Genomic DNA, 24,093 nt, shown 5'->3' on the forward strand with positions numbered 1-24,093 from the left:
TTTTTTGTTGGTATATAAATACCGGAAAATCCCAGCGAAAATTAAACTATCGAATCGACCGTAGGTGCGTTCACACTATCGATAACGATATCAACTGCACGTGTAGTTTTTGGTAATTTGTTTTTTTTTTAACAACATTTGCCAATAGCTAGTTTAAACGCAGAAAACATGGTCAGTTCGGAGCCGAAAAGACCTGCCCCAAAGGGCAACAGATCGCCGAGCAAGCCCGCCGCCCAGGGACAGAAATTCAAGCCCGGCGGAGCTGGCGGCGCCAGGAAATTCGACAAATCCGGCGGAGGACCGGGCAAAAAGTTCGACAAACCGGGAGCAGATGGTGGCAGGAAGTTCGGCGGCGGCGGCGGCAACAGCAACAACAAGTTCCGGGGAAAGCCAGTGAAGCAGGCACAGCCACAGGCGCCGGCGGAGGGCGAGAAACAGGACTGGAACAAGTTCAAGCAGGAGAAGAAGGACCTCAAGCTGAAGCGCAAGAGCTCCAAGGACACCTACGAGATCACCAAGGAGGCCAAGCAGATCTACGAGAAGCTGCGATGGTGAGAATGGATCCCTTATTAAAAGACACGAGGGGCAGTTAAAAAATCTATTACCATTTTCCTATAGCAACTTAATGATTTAGTCTTAGGATTTTCATCAAATTTATAAAGTCTCAACCTGTGATCCTATGATCTATCATATCTATTCTTATAGTACTTACTAATTCTAAAGTCTCAAGAGGAGTATTTCTTAAAGAATACTATTATCTGTATTAAATATTTTATTTTATTCAGAAATATTTTAGGGTATTTTTAAATTTCTTATAAGAATATAATATTATAAACAACTTACTATATTCCTGCCAGAATTATAATTCAGATCATAGTACTATATTATATATATTATATACAATCAAATTTAGATAGTCTCAAGAGGATGATTTCTTATAGAATACCATTATCTGTATTAAATATTTTATTTATGTATATATTTTATTCAGAAATATTGAATTTGAGCCATTTATTTATTTGGTTTTAGGGTATATGTAAATTTTTTATAAGAACAGAAGATATATATGATGTCATAAACAACTTACCATCTTCCTACAAACTTATAATGTATTACTATGATTTCAATCTAATTTAGATAGTCTCAAGAGGTTTATTTCTTATAGAATACCATTAAAATCTATATATTTATTTGTTTTTAGGATACATTTTTAATAGAAATGCCCTCTATTCGCCTGATAATTAAGAACTAATAGGATTATAATATATTTTCTTTATTAATTATTTTGTTAAATATTTTATTAAAATTCTAATCGTCCTGCAGCCGCCGGACGGAGAACAAGGACAAGCTGGTGGAGCAGATATACAAGGTGCTCAACGTGGGCGACACCATCTCGAAGGTGGTGAAGGCCCACGACACGGCCCGCGTGCTCCAGTGCATGCTGAAGTACGCCTCGCCGGCGCTGCGGGCGGAGATCTCCGAGCAGCTGCTGCCCTTCACCGTGGTCATGTGCCAGTCGAAGTACGCCCAGTTCTGCGTCCAGCGGATGCTCAAATACGGTTCGCCGGCCACCAAATCCAAGCTGGTGGACAGCCTGTACGGGAACATTGTCCGTTTGGCCGGACACAGCATTGCCAGCGGGCTGCTGGACACGATGTACCAGGGTGCGAGCGCCCAGCAGCGCATCCACATGCGCCAGGAGTTCTACGGCGATCTGTATCGCAAGGCCAAGGATGCGAATGTCAGGACGCTGAGCGACACCTACAAGGAGGCCGCCAACATGAAGGCCTCCATTTTGGGCTCCGTGAAGGCCAATCTGGATCATGTGGCCAACAAGCAGCTGGTGGACAGTTCGCTAGTGCACGCCGTCATGCTGGAATACCTGCGCGCCTGCGACGAGGACGAGGAGAAGCTGGAGGAGACGGTCACGGCCTTTGCGGCCCTGGTGCCCCACATGCTGTCCACCAAGGAGGGCAGCGAGGCGGGCGTCATATGCTTCTACAAGTCCACGCCCAAGAATCGCAGAGTAAATATACTAATTAAGCCAAATAAAATGGGAAAAATCTAATATATATATTTCATATCTACAGGCCATTATTAAGAACATCAAGGAGCATCTGCTCAAGATCGCCACCCACGAGCACGGCCACGTCTTCCTCATCTCGCTGCTGAACGCCTTGGACGACACAAAGGCCACCAAGAAGGCCATCTACGACCATCTGCACGGCGATCTGAAGACGCTGGTGGGCAATCAGTACGGCCGCCGAGTGGTACAATGGCTCGTGGCTCCCGGGGATACCACCTGCTTCCATCCGGAGTTTATTCGCGTCGTCGACGAGGGCCTGGCGTTCGGCAAAAAGGAGAAGGAGCTGCGCCGCAAGGAGATCTTCGAGCAGATCGAGGCGCCCATTGCACAGACCATCGCCGAGGAGGCCGCCTTCTGGCTCTCCAATAGCCACATTGGCCTGGTCACCGCCGACATTCTAAATCACAGTGAGTGCAGGGCCTTTACTTAATGCTTTTGTAATTAACTTTTCTTATTAACATGTTAAATGTCAAAGGTCAAAAAAATTATTAACTTGTGTGTAAAAAATTGTGTCCCACATATGTTAGAAACATAAATAACACACACATGTCATTTGTGTTATTTACACGATGTGTTATTAACACGACGTGTTTTTTACGCCGCGTGTTTTTAACACAATGAGTTTTTGACATTAAATGTCTTTTTCATTTTCCCTTCGACTCGTAATGTCAGTAAAATGTAATTTTCATTTGTGTTAAAAAACACAGTGTGTAAAAAACACAAGTGAGCTGTGTGTGTTAACAATTATTTTTCACATTTTAACACTTTTGTATTTGACACACATGTCAAAAATTCTGCTCACACTGTAAAATAAAATTTTTCATGTTTTTAACATGTGTGTCAATTTCCGAACCCTGCTTAATGCTGTTGTTTCATAAATCTTACCTCTCTGTGTCTCCAGTTCAGGGCGAATCGTATGAGCAGGCGGCCAAGGCACTCGCCCAGGTGATCGCCCAGCCGGATTGGCGCATTTCAGCCGATGCCGCTGGCCCAGTGCCGCAGGACAAGAAGAAGCCGCACAATGATGTGGAGGCCATCATAGCCGAGGCCACCAAACAGCGCAGGAAATTGCTAAATGCCGACAGCAGCAGCAGCAGCGAGGGTGAAGAGGATGAAGATGAGGCGGCAGAAGATGCAGAGGAGGAAGAGGGCGAGAAGGGCGAACCGCAGGTGAAGAAAACCAAAAAGGAGGCCAAGAAATCAAAGGCTAAGAAGGAGGAGCCCACTGAGCCGGCGGCTCCGCTGGTCACCGGCATCGAGGAGGCCGGCATGCACATTGTGCTGAAGAAGATCCTCAAGAACGATGGCAAACGCGAGGGCCATCCCTTCAGCCAACAGCTCCTGCAAAGCTTGTCCGCCGATGTGGTAGGTTCTCATATATATAATCGAAGTATTTATTTATTTAAAAATTTGTCATTAATAATGTATAGTTGTTTATAAATAAGAGTCCTAATTTTCACTACCATTTCCGTTTCCCCATCATTTTTGCAGCTCAAAGTCTGGCTGGGCGTCAACCGCTCCTGTTTCGTCCTGCTGAAGCTGGTGGAGGAGAGTCCCGCGCTGCTCGGCGACTGCAAGAAGGCCATCGCGGCGGAGAAGAGCCTCGGCCAGACGCTGGCCAACCAGAAGACGCTCGGCGCCAAGCTGCTGGCGGCCAAACTGAACATTGGCAAATGAAAATGAAAACGAAAACGAAAACGCAAACACCCCGTTTTCTCTTTTAGCTTAGACGAAAAAAAACCTAACATTTTAAAATACATAATTCTATATTGAAATGGCTGTAAATTCCGTTTTATTCATGTGAAGTGACGTGAGCTGCGTGGCGGAGGAGTCGAGGATTTTTCTAGGATTTGCGGAGTATGATGTGCAGGCCGGAATCGCTGTCGACGATGCCCGACAGCTGGCCGACGTTCAGTTTGAAGGCGGCCTCCTCGAACGATGCCTGCATTTGACCTGTGGTGGAGAAAAGTTGATTAAATTAACCTTCTATAAAGAAGTACACAACTTTGCAATTTAGTTTTCTAGCTTTAAGGAAGGGTACCTTTTTATAATGATTTAATTATTTGGATCACTTAATAAAAGTCTTGAAATTCAAATAAAAAATGTGTACAAGTTCCATTTGCTTGCAGAAAATATTTTAAAATATTTAAACTAGGGATATACAATCAAAAAATCTTCGTAAGATTCGTTTTTTTACCAAAGATATTTTCATATCAGTTAATAAAATATAGTTTTTAAAAAGAAATCTAGATAGAATTTAGACTTACAAGAAAGACAATTATAAACTATACAAATATAATTAAAATATCTTGATAAATTCGTAATTTTACCAAGGATATTTTCAGATCTGTTAATAAAATATAGTTTTTAAACTAGGAGTGAAAATAAACCTGGATAAAATTAAGGCTTACAAGAAACACCTCTATAAACTAGGAAAAAAACGAAATATCTAGAAAAATGTATAATTTTACCAAAGATATTTTGAGATCAGTTAATAAAATTAGTTTTGAAACTAGGAGTGAAAAGAAACCTTGCTAAAATTAAGGTTTACTAGAAAAACAATTATAAACTATACAAATATAATTAAAATATCTTGATAAATTCGTAATTTTACCAAAGATATTTTGATATAGTTTTTATAGTATAGTATATTGTTTTTATAGTATATAGTTTATAAACTAGGGAAAAAACCCAAATATCTAGAAAAATGTGTAACTTAACAAAGGATGTCTTCTGATAGGTTAATAAAAACAAGTTTTAGAACCGAGTGTGAAGAGAAACCTTAAAAAATCCCTAGATCTTAATGTTTCACAGATTTTTCAGACTGATAGGAGCTATTAGATGTGGAATCCCCGTCTATTTAAGCCCCATATCATACCTCTGCCGAACTTTCCGAGGTCGCCGCCCCTCTTGGCGGAACTGCAGTCGGAATAGGAGCGGGCCAGCTCATCGAAGGTGGCCTCCTGGTTGACGATCTTGTTGCGATAGACCTCGAGGAGCAGCTGGGCCTCCTCCTTGGTGCGGGTGATGTTCGCCTCGCGCCACGAGCTGGGCCGCCGGCTGCCCTTGTGCTTCACCAGCAGATGGAGGCACTGCACCTCGTCGGCGGCATCTCCGCCAGCGGCGGCCGAGGCATTGGATCCACCTCCGCCGCCGGTCTTCTTGGCCGGCTCCGTGGGCTGATCCCACTGCGACTCCTTGGTGTGCACATTGAGGTAGTAGCTCAGTCCTAAAAAAAATCAATTCAAATAAAATGCCATCAATTTTAGCGTGTGCCGGTTGCGAATTTCTCGGAATTCTCCATCATAACACATAAGTGAGCGATTCCCACCTGTGGAGCGGCTGGTGCGCTTCTCCCAGCCCTCGGGCAGTTGTTCGGCGTCTGGCATGCTGGATCTGGCTCTGTTTTATAATATAATTTGCAATATTTAATTTATTTCACTCCGGCAATAAACCACTAGCGATGGGTCGATAACACAAAAGCGATAACATGCTAATTATCGCCTGTGTCGGGTTGGTGTACTCGCTAACTACGGATAAAACATCAAAGTGAAAATGAACATATTTTTCACCCTAAAATAACCGTTTTTTGGTCGTAACAATGGAAATAATGATCCAAATATGGAGTGTCGTACTTCGATGAGCTCGTAATGCAATTACCAATTGATTGGCATTCAAACCTAGAAATTTTTAAATTTTGTAACTTTTTCCAAAAAATTGTGATGCAACCCCTTATTAAAAAATGCGAAAATTGATCAAAAAAAAAATTTATCAGAAAGTGATGGGATTCGTTAGTATAGGTCGTTAGCTGTTCAAAACAGTCGGTCTTTTCGCTGTAGGCCTTAAATTGTCCCAGCTACGACTAAAAAACCATAAAAAAATTACCATTTTTGTCAAAAATTCGAATTCATATTTTTCACCTTAAAATAACAGTTTTTTCAGCGGGAGGGTGTATTTGCTATTTCCGGTGCGCGCACTGGCTAAGTAAGGGAATACACTAGTAAAAATATTGTGTACAAAATTTAGAATAAAAACTGAAAAGTTTAGAAATTGTTTCAGTTTATGATATTCAAACATTTATAGTCGGATATCTTAATTCAATTATATAACTATTTTAATTTTCTTTTAAACCCAATTTACTTAATATATCCTCCAACCTGAAAAAAACATGCGAATTGCAATTTTTCTAAATGTTTATTCAGGGGGATTAATAAAAATAAAATAAATACGTGGCATTTGTACAATTAGTTTTAGTGTTTTCTTTCTTTCGATTTTATTACAGGCTAGCTTTAAGTAGGTTAACATTTTAAAAGGACTAGCGCAAGGAGTAATAGCAATCCTCTCAGCTCAGCATATGTATATAAATATTGCGTATTTTTAGGCATATATATAGATATATATATATTTAAATTATATATATTTTATAAGGTTTTCTCGTAAAGAGTGGGCGAATACTTGGCGTTGTTGGAGTTGTTAGCTAATTAGTTAAGGGCGGGAGCAAGTGAGCTAATAAAAAAAATTTAAATTAATTATACAAAACAATTAAATACATTTTATAAAAGTACAAACATGTTCTTCTTGCGATCTGATGGGTTTGTTTTTTGTTTCTTTTTCTGTTCGTTTTTGTTTCTTTTTTTCGATAGGGTTTTTTTCCTTTTTTTTTTGTCATGCGTCTGTGGGGCAGCTGCTCTGTCACGGCAGCTGCCCAACCCCCTTTCCCCGATTTTACACCTGCAAGGGGCTCCTCTAACTTGTTAAAATTAAGTTAACACCTCTAAGGTGCCTTTATCGATTTTATAAAACTAAAATAGCATCTAAAAGGCGCTTCTTTAAATGCTCAACAAATAAATGCACAACCGGCTGGGGCGTTTCTGTGGATCCTGTAAAATTCAGGAGGCCCATTTAAATGATACAAACGAATGACCGCCTTAAAGGCGATCTCTTGAAATATGTAAAAGTTAAACGTACACCTTTGGGGCTGTGCATAAATTAATTTAACATATTAAAGAACCGAAGCCCTCGACAATGCCCCCTTTTAGTTGCCTAAAATTATAAATACACCTTGAAGGCGCTCCAGCCGTGGAAGCACTTGGTAAACCGGCGCGACTCCTTGTTCTTCATCGTGAGGAAGAGCTTCCTCGGCCTCTCCGGCTGCTTGATCCGCATGTGCTGGATGTACACCTGGGCGGACTTGTAGGCCAGCTTCACCTCCACCTCGCTGCAGCGCGGCCCCATCCAGAGGAAGACGTGCTCGCCGTTGTCCAGGATCATTATGTCGTCGTCGGCCAGATCGTCCTGGCAAAAGTCGGCGCACTTCTCGGCCACCGTGTAGTAGCCGCGCTCGTTGGAGCACCGGAACAGCCGCGTGTAGTCCATGTACTCGGCGTCCGTGTCGTAGGGCTTGCGACCTCCCAAAGCCACCCAGAAGAAGTTCTCCGGCTCGTCGCCCTCGTTGAGAATCTGTGGAAAAAAAGGTTTGGTAAGTGATTAAAATATTTATTTAAATATTCAATTATTTTTATATTTATTTAAATTAATTTTATATTTTTTATTGAAGAAACTAATTTTTGGATGAAAAATATAAGAATTCAAAACGCGAATTCTTCAGTTCAGATACATTTTTAAAATTTTACCTCAATTAATTATATTTTCTTTAGCTTGTAATTGATTATTACAATATTTATATGATTTATTTAACTAAACCCAATTATTGTCTTAAAAATAAAAATGTAATACCGCGAATTCTTCATTTTAACAACTTTGTTATTTCATATTTTCAGGCTTGGTTAAAGTGAACATAATTGATTTAGTGAAAAATATAATAAATAAAACCGCGAATTCTTAAGTTTTGAATATATTTCATTATAAAAAAAAATATTTATAAATAAAGCCCTATCTTTAACTTCTAAGTAACTTGCTTGGTTTAAACAATATAATATAAACATAATTATTGAGTGAAAAATAAACTAAATAAAACCGCGAATTCTTCAGTTTTTAACATATTTCTTTCTTTAACTTCTAACTAATAAGCTTTGTTTAAACACTAATTTAGTTAGACAATATAAATAAATAAACAACCTACCTGCAGGCTCACCCAGGGCGAGTTGAACATCTGCTCGGCGATGTCCTGGACCAGCTTGGCCTCCTCGTTGCAGGACTTGCTGCCAATCCACACATACACAATCCCCGACTGCGATTCGTCCTCCGTTTCAAATGGCACATGGAGTATATAGCTGAAGTAGAAAATAAAATATATAAAGCACATATAAACTTTATCAATGGAATTCCAGCTATAAACAGTGATAAGACAAGAAGGCGTTGGCCATTACTCACCAGAAGGCCGAATTGAGATGCACTGCATCCGGATTGATTTGTATGAGGCGCGTGGTGAGCGCACCGCCGTTCGAACGCAGGTGGAAGAACTCGACGGGCGCCTTGCCCTTCGCGGTCAGCGCCTTGTCCTTCCGCTTGCCGGTGTGAATGATGAACTTGCGCTTGAAGTGCGACATGAACTTGAGGTTCTCCTGCTGCTGGAAGATGCGCACCACCTCCAGTTCCTCGCCGAACATGGCCTTGAATTTCTTCTGCAGCGTAAAGGTGAACGTCAGCCAACCCATGTTGCCGGCATTGCGTCCCTGCCAGAAGTAGACAACGCACTGGATCTCATCCTCTGGCTGATTGTTGCCGCTGGCTGCCGATGATTTACTCTCATCCGCGGGATTAGCACCATCTTCTGCGACATTTTCGGGCTCCTCGATGGGTATGCAGTAGCGACAGAGGAAGACATAGCATTCCCCAGTGTAGAAGCGACCCAGCTCCTCCTCGGGCAGGCGGACAAACTTCTTGTTCTCCAGCACAAAGGCCTCCATCATCTCCAGATCGTAGTTCCACTCCTCCTCCAGCTGCTCGGCCTCGGCCAGCGGCATTGCCGACTGCCGGGGCATGAAAAGGGCCGCCAGATCCGTTCGCGTCTCCTGCTGTCGCGCCCACTGCGTCAGATTTGCACCCGTCTTGGCCACCGACTTGGCTGTGCGCGTAAAATCGACGGCCATCACCTCGTCCCAGCCGGCGAACTTGGTGCGGAAGATCTGCATCTCATTGCCCTCGGGCACGCGCATCACGAGCGCATAATCCGGTCGATCCATCATGTTGAAGAGCTCCCGGCTCAGCTTAACGGCCGCCGCTCGCACCAGGCGCGTCGACTTCTTGCCAAACCAAACGAACAGATCGGTGTAGCAGTCGAGTATGTAGACATGCTTGCTGTTGAGCAGCGTGTGGCAGAGCTTCTGCTGCGGCAGCTCCACCTGCGGCAGCTCCAGATAGCCCATGCCCAGCTGCACCTGGTAGAGGCGCGGCTGCACCGGCTGATAGTCCTCGGGAACGTGCTCCTTGGGCGGCTCCCTAACGGCTAACTCCTCCGGCGACATCTCCAATCCCAGCCAGAACTCGGCACTCTCCTCGCCCTGCCGCTCCAGCTGAATTTCGCACTTGTTCTTGCGCTCCGTCTTGCTGATCTTCTCCGCCATCAGGCGTGCCTTCGAGTTCAGCGTATTCTTCGATCGCTCGCCCAGCCAAATGTAAATGTGCGTGCCCAGATCGAGGACAAAGGCGTGCCGGGGATCCAGGGAGTCTGCGACGGGAGCCACGGGCTCCAGATGTATGGTGGCGCCGTAGGCGTGCACCAAATACAGCCGGGTGATATGTATCATCTCCTCGATGGTATAGAAACCGGTGGCCGTGCGTCCGCCCTCGATGTAGATGACCTCCGTTTCGAAGAGCGACAGAAACTCCTCGGACTCGTCGCCCTGCTCCTCGCGAACCGTGCGACACCGGGCGCCCAGAAAGTTCCGCAGATTCACGGCATGAATGGCGGCACAGGCACGCTTGTCCAGCGTCGCCTCGTTGCCAATCCAAAAGTAGATCTCCCAATCCAGCAGGCCCAAATCATCGAACTTCGTTTTGAGGACAATGTAGCAGTCGCCCTCGTAGAATTTACCATGCACCACCTCCTCGATTTTGTTGGGCAGGAAGTTCTCGATCTCCCAGATGGTCAAACCGGGCAGCTGGCCATCCTCCTTCTCGAAGAACTTGGAGTAGTCCAGTTGCGGCTTCTCCAGCGACTCGTCCCAGCGCTTTGGCTTCAGGGATTCGGGCTTCCCATCTTCGAGTAGCAGCTCGTTATCCTTGTCCTTGGCCACATCCTTCATGCCCTTGAGCACCTTGGCCGCATCCTGATCGCCCTCGCTGCGCGGACCGCGCCTCAGCCGAATCTTCCTGGCCGTCGAATCCTTGGGCGTGGCCGTCGCAGGCATGGAGGGCGGCACAGCGGCGCCGGCCAAGCGTAGCTGCGTTTGCAAACTAAAATCTATGTTGTAGAACTCCAGACTGGTCGCCTTGCTGGCTTCGCTTGGCTTCGGTGGCATCACCAGCTCCGGATTGTTGCGCAAATCCAGTTGATCGAGACCCTCGAGCAGGTGAATGGCATCGGGCAGGGTTATCAGCCGATTGCAGCTCAGGTTGAGCTGTTTCAGCGCTCCGCAGCGGCAGAGGCCCTCGGGCACCATCTCGAGCAGATTGTTGGCCGCCGAGAAGACCTCCAGAGCGCCCAGCTTGCCAATGCCCGAGGGTATGCCCTCGAAATTCAGCCTGTTGTCGTTCACCAGCAGCCGGCGCAGCTTGGGCAGCTTGCAGAGGGCGGCGGGCAGGGCGACCAGTTGATTGCGCGACACATTCAGCGACTCGAGGCGCTGCCACAGCTCCACGCCGGCGCTCAGTTCGCCCAGCTCGTTGTCGCTTAGGTTCAAACGCACCAGCGTCACCACATTGTACACGCAGTCGGGCAGCTTGGGCAGGGAATTGTGCGACAAATCGAGTTCCACCAGATTGGCCAAGCTATCCAGGCTGGTGGGGAAATTGAGCAGGGTGCGCTGCGTGCCGCTCATCTTCAGGCACTCGAGACTCTGCAGCGAGGGCAGCTGGCGCAGCTGGAAGAGCTCCAGCGGATTGTGCGATAGATCCAGGGTCTTCAGGTTGATCAGGCGGCGCGTCTGCGGCGGCAGCGTCTCCAGGCGATTGTGCGAGAGGTCGAGGAAGAGCAGATCCGTCAGATGGATGAACAGCGGCGTGGGTATGGTCTCGATTTGATTATTACTCAGATTGAGAACTATAAGATTCTTGGCCCGCTCGAGGCCCTCGGGAACCTCCTTCAGCTTGTTGTGCGACAAATCCAGCGTGGTCAGCTCCTCCAGGTGAAAGAGTTCCGGCGGAATGCCGCTGTTACGCAGCTGATTGTGCCGCAAATCCAGGGAACGCAGGCACGCCAGCTCCGTCAGCTCGCCGAAGATCTTCTCCAGGCGATTGTGGTTCAGCGACAGGTGCTCCAGCTTCTGCAGGTGGCCCAGCTCCTCGGGAATCTCCGCCAGCTGCGTGCGATCCAGTGTGAGCCACTGCACCCGCGACATCTGCCGCATGGAGCTGGGGAATGTTGCCTGCAAGCGTATATCGGGATTAATTATGACTAATGCTTCAGGTTTTTCGGTGACCTGTTTCTTTTTTTTTTTTTTTTTAGAACCTCCCCTCCCCTTTGCCCCTCCCCCGCTCCCCTATCACATGAAAAAACTATTGTACTCACGCTGAAATCATTTTTCGTAAAGTCCACACCGCGCACGAACGGCAGCACGCTCATTTTGACCACATAAAATGTTATATTTGTTATATATTTTGGGCTCAAGCTGCTGGCCCTGTTTTCCGTTTCTTCTTCTTTATTTTGTTTTTTTTTGCACTAACGAGCAAGAGGAAGAGCAGCCAGGTGACCGTCCGCCGCTCGGCCATGCAAACGGCTCGACTGCTGGTCGCTGGCTTGTATGCACTGCGGCGGACTGGTCACCCTAGGCCAAGTGCAGTGTTGGAAATCGGAGAAGGCACACTCGCGTCGCTGTCGATAGGTCTAGTTGTAATTGTAATTGCTGTAATTGTTACTAAAAGTTCACTTTTTGTGGATCTGATCATATATAAATAATAATATTTATAGAAGGCTGGCTCTTTTTTGTTGTCAACATGGGATTTGTCTTTTCAAATGCTAGTTTTGCATGGCTGCTAACCACCTAGCCATTACTGTTCAAATTAGGGTGTAAATCTGTGTGACCTTTTGTGGCTACTACTTTTGCCATTTTAAAAAAATTAACTGAAAATTCAAAAGTTTTTAATTCTTTAGTCGTTACTTGTGAAAAGTCTCATTGTTTCACCTAAAATATCGAAGAAGAATACAAGTAAGTAAGTTTGTTAAATAAAACTGGAATTAATTTTTTCTTGATTAAATAGTAACTAAAATATAAAAAAAAACACTTATTACTTAAAGTAATACAAATATTGCAGTGCCGCCGTCTTTATTAGTGCATTTTAAATCACCAACTCGGTCACACTGGTGGGGTTCGGTTTTTCGGAGGGTCCTTTTCGTCCTGCGAAAAAAAAACAGCTTAATTCAGAGGGTGTGACCAAATTGAACGACACGAAATTTTCATACTTTGCCCAGTCTTCGGAATGTGAAGGTCCTCGCTCGTGTGTTGTGTTGCCTTTTCTCCGAAATTGCAAAAACAAAAAATCAAATCTACCCACTTATTCGAACATTACGAACCTGATTGCATTTTTAAACAAACAAATTGATCGAATCAAGGCGAAAAGACCGAGAGTCTGGCAACTGAAAAGAGGAAAAGTGCAGCAAAAAGTAATAATTTCGAATTTTAGCCGAGTGACTTCGTCAGGGCTTTGTTTGTTGTGGAAAATTGTGTACCCCCGAAAAAAGGGAGTGTTTTTATTTGCAGTTCGTTCGTCACGAATTGAAATGCCAAATAGTTGGCGAATTTAATTTATACCGTTATCAAGTGCGTGTGTGTGTGTGTTATTGTTGCATTTGTCGTTGCGTAGCAAACGCATTTTGCAGTTCGCTGGTGTGCGTGTGTGGGTGGGTGGGGGAGACGGAAGGAGGAATGGAAGGGAAAGGGGGCGGGGCAGCGGAAAGTGGGCGCAGCAATTACGAGAGAACTGCCAAAAGGAATAAGGATAAGGAAGAGGAAGCAGAGCAGAGCGAACTTTTAATCAATAGATATACAAACGCACGCGCAGCCGCGTTACCGTTACTCGCGCACTCTTCGCCTCTTCGCCCTCTTCGCCGTCTTGTTGTTGTTGCACTGGACAAAATGAACCAGGAAGAGGAAGACAAGTGAACAAAATTGCTATTGCGCTGGGCATCATCGTTCGTCCTCAATCGAAATCCCATGTAAAAAAAGGAAGGAATTAAAAAATACACCCGCGTTCGCGTCATTAAACCATTTAACCGAAAATTGCAATTGCAAATGCATCAACCGGAAATCCCAATCGCAGTAGCTTGTTTTTTAATTAAAAAGTGCCCGCAAGTGTGGGGGCAACCTACTTATTGAGCAATTAAGGCCATGCCCACGCATGCACGCCCACATATGTATGTGTATGTATGTATGTATGTGTACATGCAGGAGCCGTTATTTCGAGTATGCCAAAAAAGTGGGGTTAAAATCGCTATCGCAGATCCCTATAGGGCAGGAAGAAGAAGAAGAAGCTGAAAAAGAAGTGTTTCATTTTGCATATTTTAAGGAGTCGAGTCTATAAATTATCACGCGTAGTCAATGAATTCAAGGGTGGAAAACGTAATTGCACTTCATGGCATTCCATTTTGCAATAAAAACCCGGAACGTATTTTGTGTGTAATATTTAAATTATAAAGAAAATATATGATTTTTTAACGTCTATATTGGAAAAATACATAAACTTACTTGACAGTCCATGAAATCAGTTAGAAAACATTAAGAAATCGCTCAACATATAAACTGTTTTAGAAACATATTTTTTGATAATCATTGAAAAATATCTAACAAGTCGAAGAAAGTGTTTTCCATCTAATAAAGTATTCTAGAATCGTCTTCTTCGATGTATTGAGTATCATTAAAGCTATAAAAATATAAAGATTATTATGATGTTTATTACAGCAATTTGCCACGCCCACAATCTCGAAATTCTGGGACACCCACATTTTTAGAGGTAGTCAAAATGTTTTGGTCCTTCTAAATTTGTATTAAAAATATCAATATATTTTTCAATGAAAATTACCCACATATGGTTCTTAGGCATTTACATTACTTGGGTTAAAATTATAATCTGCTGCTGAGAGCCTAGCTTATAAGGGTCATACCCTTATCTCTTACAAGTGAAATATAAGGGTCAAACCCTTATCTCCTACAAGTGAAATCTTTTTAAAGAGCACTTTGGATTATAGAATTGATTGTTTTCAATCGCTGCGTCTTTAAGATAGTGAACAAACCCTTGTAATTCTAAACAACAAACAAGCTTTCGGTGCTTAGGAACACATAAATTAATTAAGAAACGTACACTTCTGGTTACTTAATATCCTGCCCTCCCTCACGCTTTCCTTATCCTTTCTCCAGTGCACGGCAATTTGGATTCGGTGTCAAGAGGTTAGGAAACTCAGGCCCGTGAGCACGTAGCAGGAAAACGCAGCAGTGACGAGTGAAAGGAAAACCGCCAGGAGCCACAAAGGACAGGAAGAGCAGGAGCAGGAGCAGGAGCAGGAACACAGAGCACAGAAGGGTAGAAGCCGCTGAAGCAGAAGCCGTTGGACAGCAGGCCAGGATGGGCGACTATCACGAGTTCACGGACCAGTACAAGGTGCCGGTGATAGCGAAGCTACTCCACGCCCTGCCCCACTACAACATCACGTTCCACAAGATCAACAGCACGTTCCGGCCCAACGATGAGATCTACCTGGAGGTGAGTAAACTTTAGTCAAGGACTAGCAAAATATGTCGAATATTATACACCGAAAAAGCAAAATAATTATAGAAACTAAATTATAAACTAATGAGTTTTCAAAATACCTATCTTATTAAGATGAGTATTGAAATAATTCCTTCAGTAGTATTAAAATAAAACGTTTCAATACTATGAAACTACAAAATATAATATGTATAGTATTTATCAGGGATCGCAAGTAAGAGTTACTTTTTTAAAAAAATTGACAAATAAGTTTTATTTTTCAATTTCTATTATAAAAGTTGACAAATAACTCTTATGCTTCAATTTTTATTATAAAAGTTGACAAATAACTCTTAAGCTTCAATTTTTATTATAAAAATCAACAAATAAGAGTATTTTGTCAACTTTTATAATAAAATAAAGATTGAATTGAAATAACTCTTAAACTGTGGGGTACATTGGTTTACAATTTAAATATATATAATCTACGCTTTAATACCTTTCTGTTGATATGCCATATGTTCCCAAAATATTTTTTATGATGTAACAAATATTATTATTATAAAAAATATTTTGGGGACATATGGCATATCAACAGAAAGGTATTAAAGCGTAGATTATATATATATAAATTTTAAACCAATGTACCGTACAGTTCAAGAGTTATATCAATTCAATCTTTATTTTCAATTTTTATTATAAAATTTGACAAATAACTCTTATTTGTTGATTTTTATAATAAAAATTGAAGCATAAGAGTTATTTGTCAACTTTTATAATAAAAATTGAAAAATAAAACTTATTTGTCAATTTTTTTAAAAAAGTAACTCTTACTTGCGATCCCTGGTATTTATACCTATTATTATCATTATTATTATTTTTTTACTGCATCTAGTATAGCCTTAAACCAACTAATATTATTTATAATATGTATTTATATTATAAAAAACAAGGTTCTGATTTCTTAATACAGGTTTCTTTGAACAAAATGGTATTGTAATCTTTATAATATTCCTAAATTTATTTTATTTATCAAAATCAAATTACTATTACCATTTACTTTACTGGTTTATAAAAGGAAAAACTACTTATAGGACATATGAAGTATTAATATATTATGATAAAAGTATAAGAAGTATTATGTGTAATATCTAATATTTATATTTACATCATAACCTCCTTTCTCCCTATAGAGTCTGGGCATTTTGGGCTCCGTTCCGGCCGCCCTGCTGATCGTCTCGCTGCTGGGACTGCTCTTCTATCTGATGACCCGCTGCTGCGACCGGAAGCCCCGCCCGGCCCACTCGATCACCAGCCTGAAGGTGGCCCTCTCCATCGTGACGGTCATGTGCTGTGCGGCCATCGGACTCGGGCTATATGGCAACGATGATCTGCACAACGGACTGCTCGAGGTGCTGACGGCGGGCAGGAAGGTGGACAATCTGGTCACGACCATACGCAATCAGACGCACATCCTGGAGAACACGCTAACGAATCGCATTCGACCGCAGCTGGTGGAGCTGGCGGATATCTTCGATCAGCCCGTCTCGAATCAAACGGCCCTCTCCAAGCTCTTCGTTTCGCTCAATATTGTCCAGGGAAATGTTACGCTAGCCACGAATGCGGCCAGCGATATCCGACGACCCCTGATGGGCATCTCCATGACGCACTTTTTGACGGTATTTTATATATTATATTTTATATAAATAAAACAGTGGTGGCCCGCGGTATAGGCAGTTTCTCTGCCGCTGCGCTGCTGCACTGCACACGTACGCTGTAAAGCAGAAAAACGTAACTTCTGTTGGCCACCACTGACTTGTAACTAGACATGGGATTTTCGATGAAATCATTTTTTTAAATACAATTTAAAGCCACAAAACTTTAAAAATGTTAACCAATGAAATGTGACTTTAAATCATATTTAAAAAAAAACGATTTCACCTAAAATCTTATGTCTACTTATAACCTTAAACCCTCTATTTATAAACCCTAAGTTCTAAATACGATACCCATTTTATAAACCCCTTTCAGCGCGGCGATCAATGGGAACTGATCCGCTGGCCAGGCACGGTGGCCACCTTGGCCCTGCTCCTCGTCCTGTGCGCCGTCCTGCTGGTGGGCGTGGCCCGGCACTCGCGCTGCGCCCTAATCCTGTTCAGCGTCTGCGGCCTGCTGGCCGTCACCGGTTCGTGGCTGATGTCCGGCCTGTATCTCTCGTCCTCGGTGGCCGTCGGCGATCTGTGCATCTCGCCGGCGGACTTCCTCGTCTCGACGGCTCCGCGTGACCTGCCCACCAATGTCCTGCTGCACTACACCCAATGCGAGCCGGGGCACACGAATCCGTTTACCCAGCGCCTGAGGGAATCGCAGAATTCGCTGAACAATGCACGCAGTGCCATGGCCACGGTGATGAAGATATCCCTAGTGTTGTTTAAATCGTCGGGTTTGCAACCCAAGCTGGGTGCCGTGAATGCGGATCTGAATAGCAGCGAGCGGCTGTTGACCCAACTGACCGCACTGGTGGACTGCAAGGCGGTGCATCACAATTTCCTGGCCGCCGCCCGGGGATTGTGCGAGGGCGGACTGCTGGGATTGGTCCTCATGCTGATAGCCAGCTTCATTGCGGCCATTCTGCTGACGATTATGGTCTGGGTGGACTCGCACACGTGGATCTACATCAGGAAGCGCAATGACTACGCCCAGGTGGATGAACCGTCGTATATCTCGCATCCGGCACCGCAGAATCACCAGCAGATGATGAATGCCGCCCGGACGCTGCCGCGAAATCATAATGGGTATGTGTTCTAGACGAGATCCCCCCATCGTGACCCCGTCGTGTCCACCCGCCTCCGATTCCCGCCTCCATTCTCTCGAACTCTCTCTCTCTCTGTTCTCTCTCGTCCCGTTCTTTTCTCTGCTCTCCCCATCCGCCATATCTCATCAATATTCCAGGCACTTCAGTCCGCCGGTGATCAGCGGCTCCCACACGCTCCAGCATCCCAGCAAGCGGCAGCAGCACGAGATGATGGCCCACGCCCACATCCAGCAGAACATGCGCGCCATGGGCACCCACACGCTGGGCCGGCTGCCGTCGCACAACCACAGCCCCACCCACATGACCGGTAAGTCGGGGTCACCACCGGGCCCACTCCTCGTCACCCACACGCCCACTTCTCTATCTGACTGAGCGCACTGAGCGAAAAAGCCACCTATCTTAACTTTTTTGGTCCACCCAAAAAAAATTTTTTTTATTAATTTAAACATTTTTTATTATAAACTGAAGAATTTTATTGGTCTTACATTTGACTCGTAATGGATAAGTAAAATATTTCATATGTGATGATAAAGAAAGGAAATGGGTGGATTTGAACTCGTACCAACATTTTTTTTTTTTTTTGAATTTCCAAATTTCTTATTATAAACTCAAGAATTTTATTGGTTTTACATTTTACACTTAATGCATAAGTAAAATATTTCATATTTGATGATAAAGAAAGGTAATGGGTGGATTTGAACTCGTACCAAAGTAAAATTTTTAAAAATTTTTTATTTAATTTATAAAATTAAAAATAACTATAAATTAGAGTTGCTTTTTCGCCCAGTGTATGTTTACATATCTATATCAATCTTTGTGTCCATATGTGTATAAAATCCAGAGACCAAATTGAGCTGGCAATTTAAAGGGATTTACAAGAAAAGTTCAGTAAAAAGTTTAAATAAGCCAACCAAAAGTCTTGTAAAATGGTTAAAAGTGTAATATTATGAAATGTTATTTTTTAAAGTTACTTGATCGTTTAATTACGCTTAATAAATCAATTAACCGCTGCATAACCGATACTCAACCGATTCGTAACCGGTTCAGCTATTTTCCAACTAACAAAAACCGCTCAATTCGCTCTCATTATGTACGTTTCTTCTATATAATCTCATTCCATGCGAAATGCCCGCCATATAAACCAACCAACCAACCACACCACATCGTTGCGTCGACTCTGCATCCTGCATCCTGCATCCTGCACCCCGCATCCGCATCCAACTCCACATCCTTCGTCCAACCCGCGCCTAATTGCTAATTGTGTGTTGTGTGTGTGCATTTTTGTAGGTCCCAATAATGGTAAATATGCAACCCTAAGCAAACAATGCAAGACATTGGAAGCGAATGACTTTTACTGAAAACCGTCGCCACCCCCCGCAGCAGCAGCAGTCGCAGCAGCAGCCAATGCCGCCGCCAATATGCCGCCGACCACGCAGGCCGCCCAGCAGCAACAACAGCAGCAGCAGCAGCAGCAACAGCAGCAACAGCAGCAGCAGCAACAGCAATTGGGAGGACCACAGCCCATCTATTGCCATCATCCGCACCAGCATCCGCATCCCCATCCCCATCCGCACCAGCATCCGCACTCGCATTCGGCCGCCGCCGTTGCGGCTGCAGTGCAGCATCAGCACGCGATCTACCATCAGCAGCAGCAGCAGGCGGCGCAGCAGCAGCAGCAGCAATATGGCACCTACACGACGGCCGCCCATCATGGTCCGCATCATTTGGGGCCGGGACAGAGCCAGATATACCAGCAGATACCGGCCCATTTGGCGCCACAACTGGCGGCGGCGGCGGCCAATGGGAATCCGCACTCCATCTACCAGCCGCTCGTTGCCGTCAGCCAGGGCTCCATCTATGTATCCAATTTGGCCACGATGCGTCGCCAGAATAGCCAGGGTGGTCCGCAGATACCGGCGCATCAGCATCCACCCAGTTTGCATCAGCAGCAGCAGCAGCAGCCACCGCCGCCTTCGCAGCAGCAACAGCAGTTGCATCAGCTAAAGTCACCGCAGCAACATCAGCCACATATGCAGCAGCAACACCAGCAACAGCAGCAGCAACATCACCAGCAGCAACAGCAACATCACCAGCAGCAGCAGCAACAGCAAAACGAATCGGATGTCATACCCATTAGCACGGCCATGGATGGGGCCATTTATGATCGGGACAAGCAGATATACAAGTGCTCCACTCTGCGGCAGGGCGGCAAGTTCGATCCCAAGTACAAGCCATCGATACTCAATTGTCCGCTGCCGGAGATCCCCAAGGATGCGGAGCAGCCCAAGGTGGAGTCCATCTACGAGCAGCGCCAGCAGGCCCACCACCAGAACTACTCCAAGTAGGTGTTGTGCTAAAGAGCCACTCTGTCAGTAAGAAGAATACTAAGTGCCTTGCATAACTGCGTTGAGAACGGTTGAAATGTGATCCATGAATGGGGAAATACGTATAACTAAAAGTAGCTCAAAACCTATAATTTTAAAATTATATATAATAATACAAGTAGTTTTTATTTTGTATTGCTTTTATATTATTTGGTATGTATATTTTACATTCATTTAATTTTTTAAAATGTTTTGTACACCCAAAAAAAAAATCAAAAGTCTTAACTCTCTAAGCGTTGTATTAAAAATATACTATATGTAGTGTAAAAAAGTGGTATAAACCTAATACTAAATAGTACAAATTCTATACTCATTAGTATTAATTTCATACGAAATACGAAACTTAATATTTTGTAGTTTCATTTTTTTACAGAAAGTTTTAATTTAATACTTTTAAGAGAATTCATTTAATACTCATCTTATTGATGCAAATTTGACACTCAATAGTGTAGAATTCATGTAACAATAGTTTCTATGACTATTTTTTGTTGAGTGTGCATAATATATAATAACATAGGTAATTTTTATTTTCATAATCAAAACTGTTTCGAAAGTTCTTTATGTTTAGAAGTATCATTTTGGTATACTTGTTCTACAGAGAAACATTTTAATTTATTTTATTTACTGAAATGTATATAATATGAAAGTAGTTCTTATTCTTATTATTATTTTTTGACCCAACATTGTTTCGTAAGTTGTTTGTGTTTAGAAGTATCATTTTGGTATACTTGTTCTACATAGAAAAATTTCAATTTATTTTATTTACTGAAATGTATATAATATTTAAGTAGTTCTTATTCTTATTATTATTTTTACAACCAAAATTGTTTCGAAAGCTTTTTATGTTTAGAAGTATAATTTTGGTATACTACATAGAAAAATGTTAATATATTTTATTTACTAAAATTTAGTAAGTAACGAAAATAGTAAAACTATATAGAATATGTAAGTAGTTCTTATAACTTCTTAAAACCAAAAATGTTATAAGCTTAAAAATATTGCTTAGTAACTTTAATTTAATTTTTACATTCGTTCAGGACTCTGCAGCGTCCGCCGATGAAATTGCCGCCGCAGATGAAGGCGATTCCGCCGCCGCGCATTGGAACGCCCACATCGCCGCCACCGCCGGTCGCCCAGTCGCTGAGCGAGGCCAATGGAGGAGTACCCTCGGGCCTCCAGAATGGCGGAGGCGGAGGAGGAGGAGGAAACGCCAACGAGGACACCTCGCTGCCGCCGCCGCCGCTGGAGGCGCAGCCGGAGGCGACAAAGGGTCGAATGGGGCCCGGAGGACCAGGAGGACCCGCAGCCAATGGCAAGGTCCTGCACAACGGAGGCGGAGGAGGAGGTGGCGGAGGTGTTGGGGGCGGCGGAGGAGCGGTGGACGATGATGATGATCTGCCGCCGCCGCCGCCAGCGATAACCGACGAAAGCAACTATGCGGTTACGGAGCTGTAAGATGGATAATATCCGGAAAAACCGAAGAAAAATACCAGAAAAACAGGCGGAAAAAAAAAACAAGACAGGAATTGGTCAGGACTTGGGATTAGCGGGGCGTCTTCCTAGAATTCGAATGTAGGATAGATATATATCGAGGAAACCAGGCGGAATGGGACTAAGGATTGCTGGAGCGGCGAGTGTTCCTTCTTGATTTGTTGCATTTAACGTATCGTATCGTATCGTAATCGTATCCTAGACCGGAATCCTGCTTTTCGACTTTTGTACATACTATATACACTGAACTCTATATCCGAGCAACCCAAAAAAAAAGAGAAGGGATGCAGCGGGTATAAACACACAGATACTAGACACGCACAGACAGACAGACGGAAGGACATATGTAACATATATCAGCGATCTATTACTTATATATAAATATATATATATATATATCCATTTAGGACACGGTTATTCCTTTTTGATAATAGCATATTTTTACCAATTTTAATGCGCTAAATTGTCAAGAAGAAACAATTTTATGGGGGCTAACTTATTTGTATTATACAACATTAATCTATAAAAAGTATATATATAAATTGTATATCCTCTACAACCGCAAAAACGGAAAACAAAAACGAAAAAACGATACCATACTGGAAACGAAAGACCGACACTTGAACCTAAAAACCAACAACCACCAAAAATAATGAAAATCGAATTCGGATCGTAGGCCATAAGTTTCAGAATCGAACTGTAGTAGAAACGTTAGCAAAGATTTTTAGGCACATGTCGGGAGTCAATTTTATGTAGACAACGGGCAACTGAATGGATGGGCGAAGGGGCGTGGCAGGTTCTAATTTGGTTCATGGATATTTCTTACTTATAAACAGGGTTGCTCTGAAACGGTTTGCTCCATTAAAAATATTTTTATCGATTTTCGAACTCGAATTTTCGAATTTATCATAATTACCTTTTCTTCAGCTTTCCTTTATAGTTTAATTTTTTTTCTTTGTAATTTCTGCATATGTGATATATATTCCAAACTCTAGTCATTCCAATTTTCGAGATATTTTACATTGTATGCTCAAGTTACAGAGGTTTTTAATAATTATTCTTTATAATCATCATTTGCTTACAACACTTTTAAAGGCCTAAGTTCCTGACTGATTGCATTTATACCTACTCCTAAAATAAATGTTTACAAAATCGAATAATATTAATGGCGGCGATGAGGAGCCATTCCTTATTTTATGTTATAAGAAAATCGAACCGATATGACCTCGAGTATGCCAAACTTACATTAGTTAATGGACGATTATTTTTTAAGCACTCCAAAGACACGTACTGCTATTGTTAAGACCCCCTCATCAAAGAAAATGGAATAGGATCACGGATCACGTGATCCCCGAGCCACAGCCATTCAGGTGGATCCCCCGTTTAGTGCTCGACTCTGTCCTGGGTCTGGGTTGTGCTGCGGACGATCCAAATGGGAGATCGTTCGGGACTGGCGGGCCGAATCGATCGAGGATTTGAGCCTGCAATTTTATTGTGTATCTAACCTAAGCTTAACATGGAATGCATTTATTAAACCTAAACATAAACAAAGATATATGTAGATATTTAGTGGGCTAACTGTATATTTAGTAGCTAAACGAAAGGCATATTATATAGTAATAGCGTAAACAATAACCGAATAGATGAGAGATGAACATTCGACTTGGCAATGGAACCGATAGCAATATGAAACTAACACAAAGTACTGCCCCCCTCAAAGAAAGCATAAAAATAAATAAAAAACCGAACAACCGACAAACCAAACTACAAAGTTATATAGATATATATATACACACACGCGATATATACACAAATAGATATTATAAAGAAAAATAGTTATAGACAAGATACTTAAGCCTATCGACAACTATATACCAGCAACACAGCAAGAATAATCGAAGCATTTTTAGAGGGATTCCCGGAGGCCAACTTTGAGATTGAGATTGAGGACGTGGCCAATCAACTAAGTCGAACCCCGAACACTGCCCATACAGCGAACGTTCTCAACATTTACCGATCGATCTAGCCATAGTTTATACACTTAACGAATAGAGCTTGAAAATTATCGATATTTTCGATACTTGAAGGGGAAACACAAATTAAATATCGAAAAATAGCAAGCTGTCGATACTTTTTCAAGCTCTATTAACGAACCCTAAACTAGAGCGTACTCTCATTGAAACGATCAATTGTAAGATATTAACAATTAAAAATCGGGTACTCGAACTCAAATCGAAATTAACTCAATCGTAAAAAACACAAGCGACATTTTTAAAGTAAATATGTAAAGATGGTGTAAAGAAAAACGGAACAAACTAATCAAGTTTTTTATTCGCTTATTATACAATTACCAGTTATAAAAAAAAAACCAAAAACTAGACAAACCTTCTCAAGGGGGCAACGAAAAACATAAATGAATTGAATCCTTTAAGGATCCGGAACCCAAAAACCCCTTCCCCCATTGAAAGTACCAAGTAATGGATTGGAAAACTTTGAAAAACGAACCCCTTGGGAAG

The 24,093-nt window shown here is 42.9% G+C and overlaps 4 protein-coding genes across 6 annotated transcripts; 2 read left to right on the plus strand and 2 right to left on the minus strand.

The window, feature by feature from the left end:
- The first annotated feature begins 90 nt into the window (after positions 1-90).
- Positions 91-3,865, plus strand: peng (Pumilio and CPL domain-containing protein penguin). The gene is made up of 5 exons (XM_017139499.3): positions 91-551; positions 1,324-2,026; positions 2,091-2,493; positions 2,988-3,451; positions 3,578-3,865. The coding sequence occupies exons 1-5, from the start codon at positions 169-171 to the stop codon at positions 3,761-3,763; spliced, it is 2,139 nt and encodes a 712-aa protein (XP_016994988.2). The 5' UTR covers positions 91-168; the 3' UTR covers positions 3,764-3,865.
- On the minus strand, positions 3,834-5,577 carry dod ((peptidyl-prolyl cis/trans isomerase) NIMA-interacting 1 dodo). Its single transcript, XM_017139500.3, has 3 exons — positions 5,418-5,577; positions 4,965-5,315; positions 3,834-4,039 (listed from the first exon to the last, which is right to left on the minus strand). Exons 1-3 carry the CDS (start codon positions 5,473-5,475, stop codon positions 3,930-3,932), a joined length of 519 nt encoding a protein of 172 aa, XP_016994989.1. The 5' UTR covers positions 5,476-5,577; the 3' UTR covers positions 3,834-3,929.
- Positions 5,578-6,261: 684 nt separating this feature from the next.
- fliI (FLII actin remodeling protein) lies at positions 6,262-11,925 on the minus strand. The gene is made up of 4 exons (XM_017139459.3): positions 11,718-11,925; positions 8,420-11,574; positions 8,169-8,319; positions 6,262-7,546 (listed from the first exon to the last, which is right to left on the minus strand). The coding sequence occupies exons 1-4, from the start codon at positions 11,769-11,771 to the stop codon at positions 7,136-7,138; spliced, it is 3,771 nt and encodes a 1,256-aa protein (XP_016994948.2). The 5' UTR covers positions 11,772-11,925; the 3' UTR covers positions 6,262-7,135.
- A 2,839-nt stretch (positions 11,926-14,764) lies between these two features.
- Positions 14,765-22,913, plus strand: tty (tweety). 3 transcript variants are annotated; one of them, XM_044392712.2, is made up of 7 exons: positions 14,765-14,902; positions 16,081-16,566; positions 16,919-17,682; positions 17,840-18,009; positions 18,990-19,001; positions 19,083-20,043; positions 21,124-22,913. In XM_044392712.2, exons 1-7 carry the CDS (start codon positions 14,765-14,767, stop codon positions 21,539-21,541), a joined length of 2,949 nt encoding a protein of 982 aa, XP_044248647.1. In that variant the 3' UTR covers positions 21,542-22,913. The 3 variants fall into 3 exon arrangements, with proteins under 3 accessions (XP_044248647.1, XP_070074304.1, XP_070074305.1); XM_070218204.1 differs by lacking the exon at positions 14,765-14,902 and adding an exon at positions 15,905-16,022; XM_070218203.1 differs by lacking the exon at positions 18,990-19,001.
- Positions 22,914-24,093: the final 1,180 nt, after the last annotated feature.

This window comes from Drosophila takahashii, chromosome X, assembly GCF_030179915.1.
Source record: "Drosophila takahashii strain IR98-3 E-12201 chromosome X, DtakHiC1v2, whole genome shotgun sequence".
NCBI lineage: Eukaryota > Metazoa > Arthropoda > Insecta > Diptera > Drosophilidae > Drosophila > Drosophila takahashii.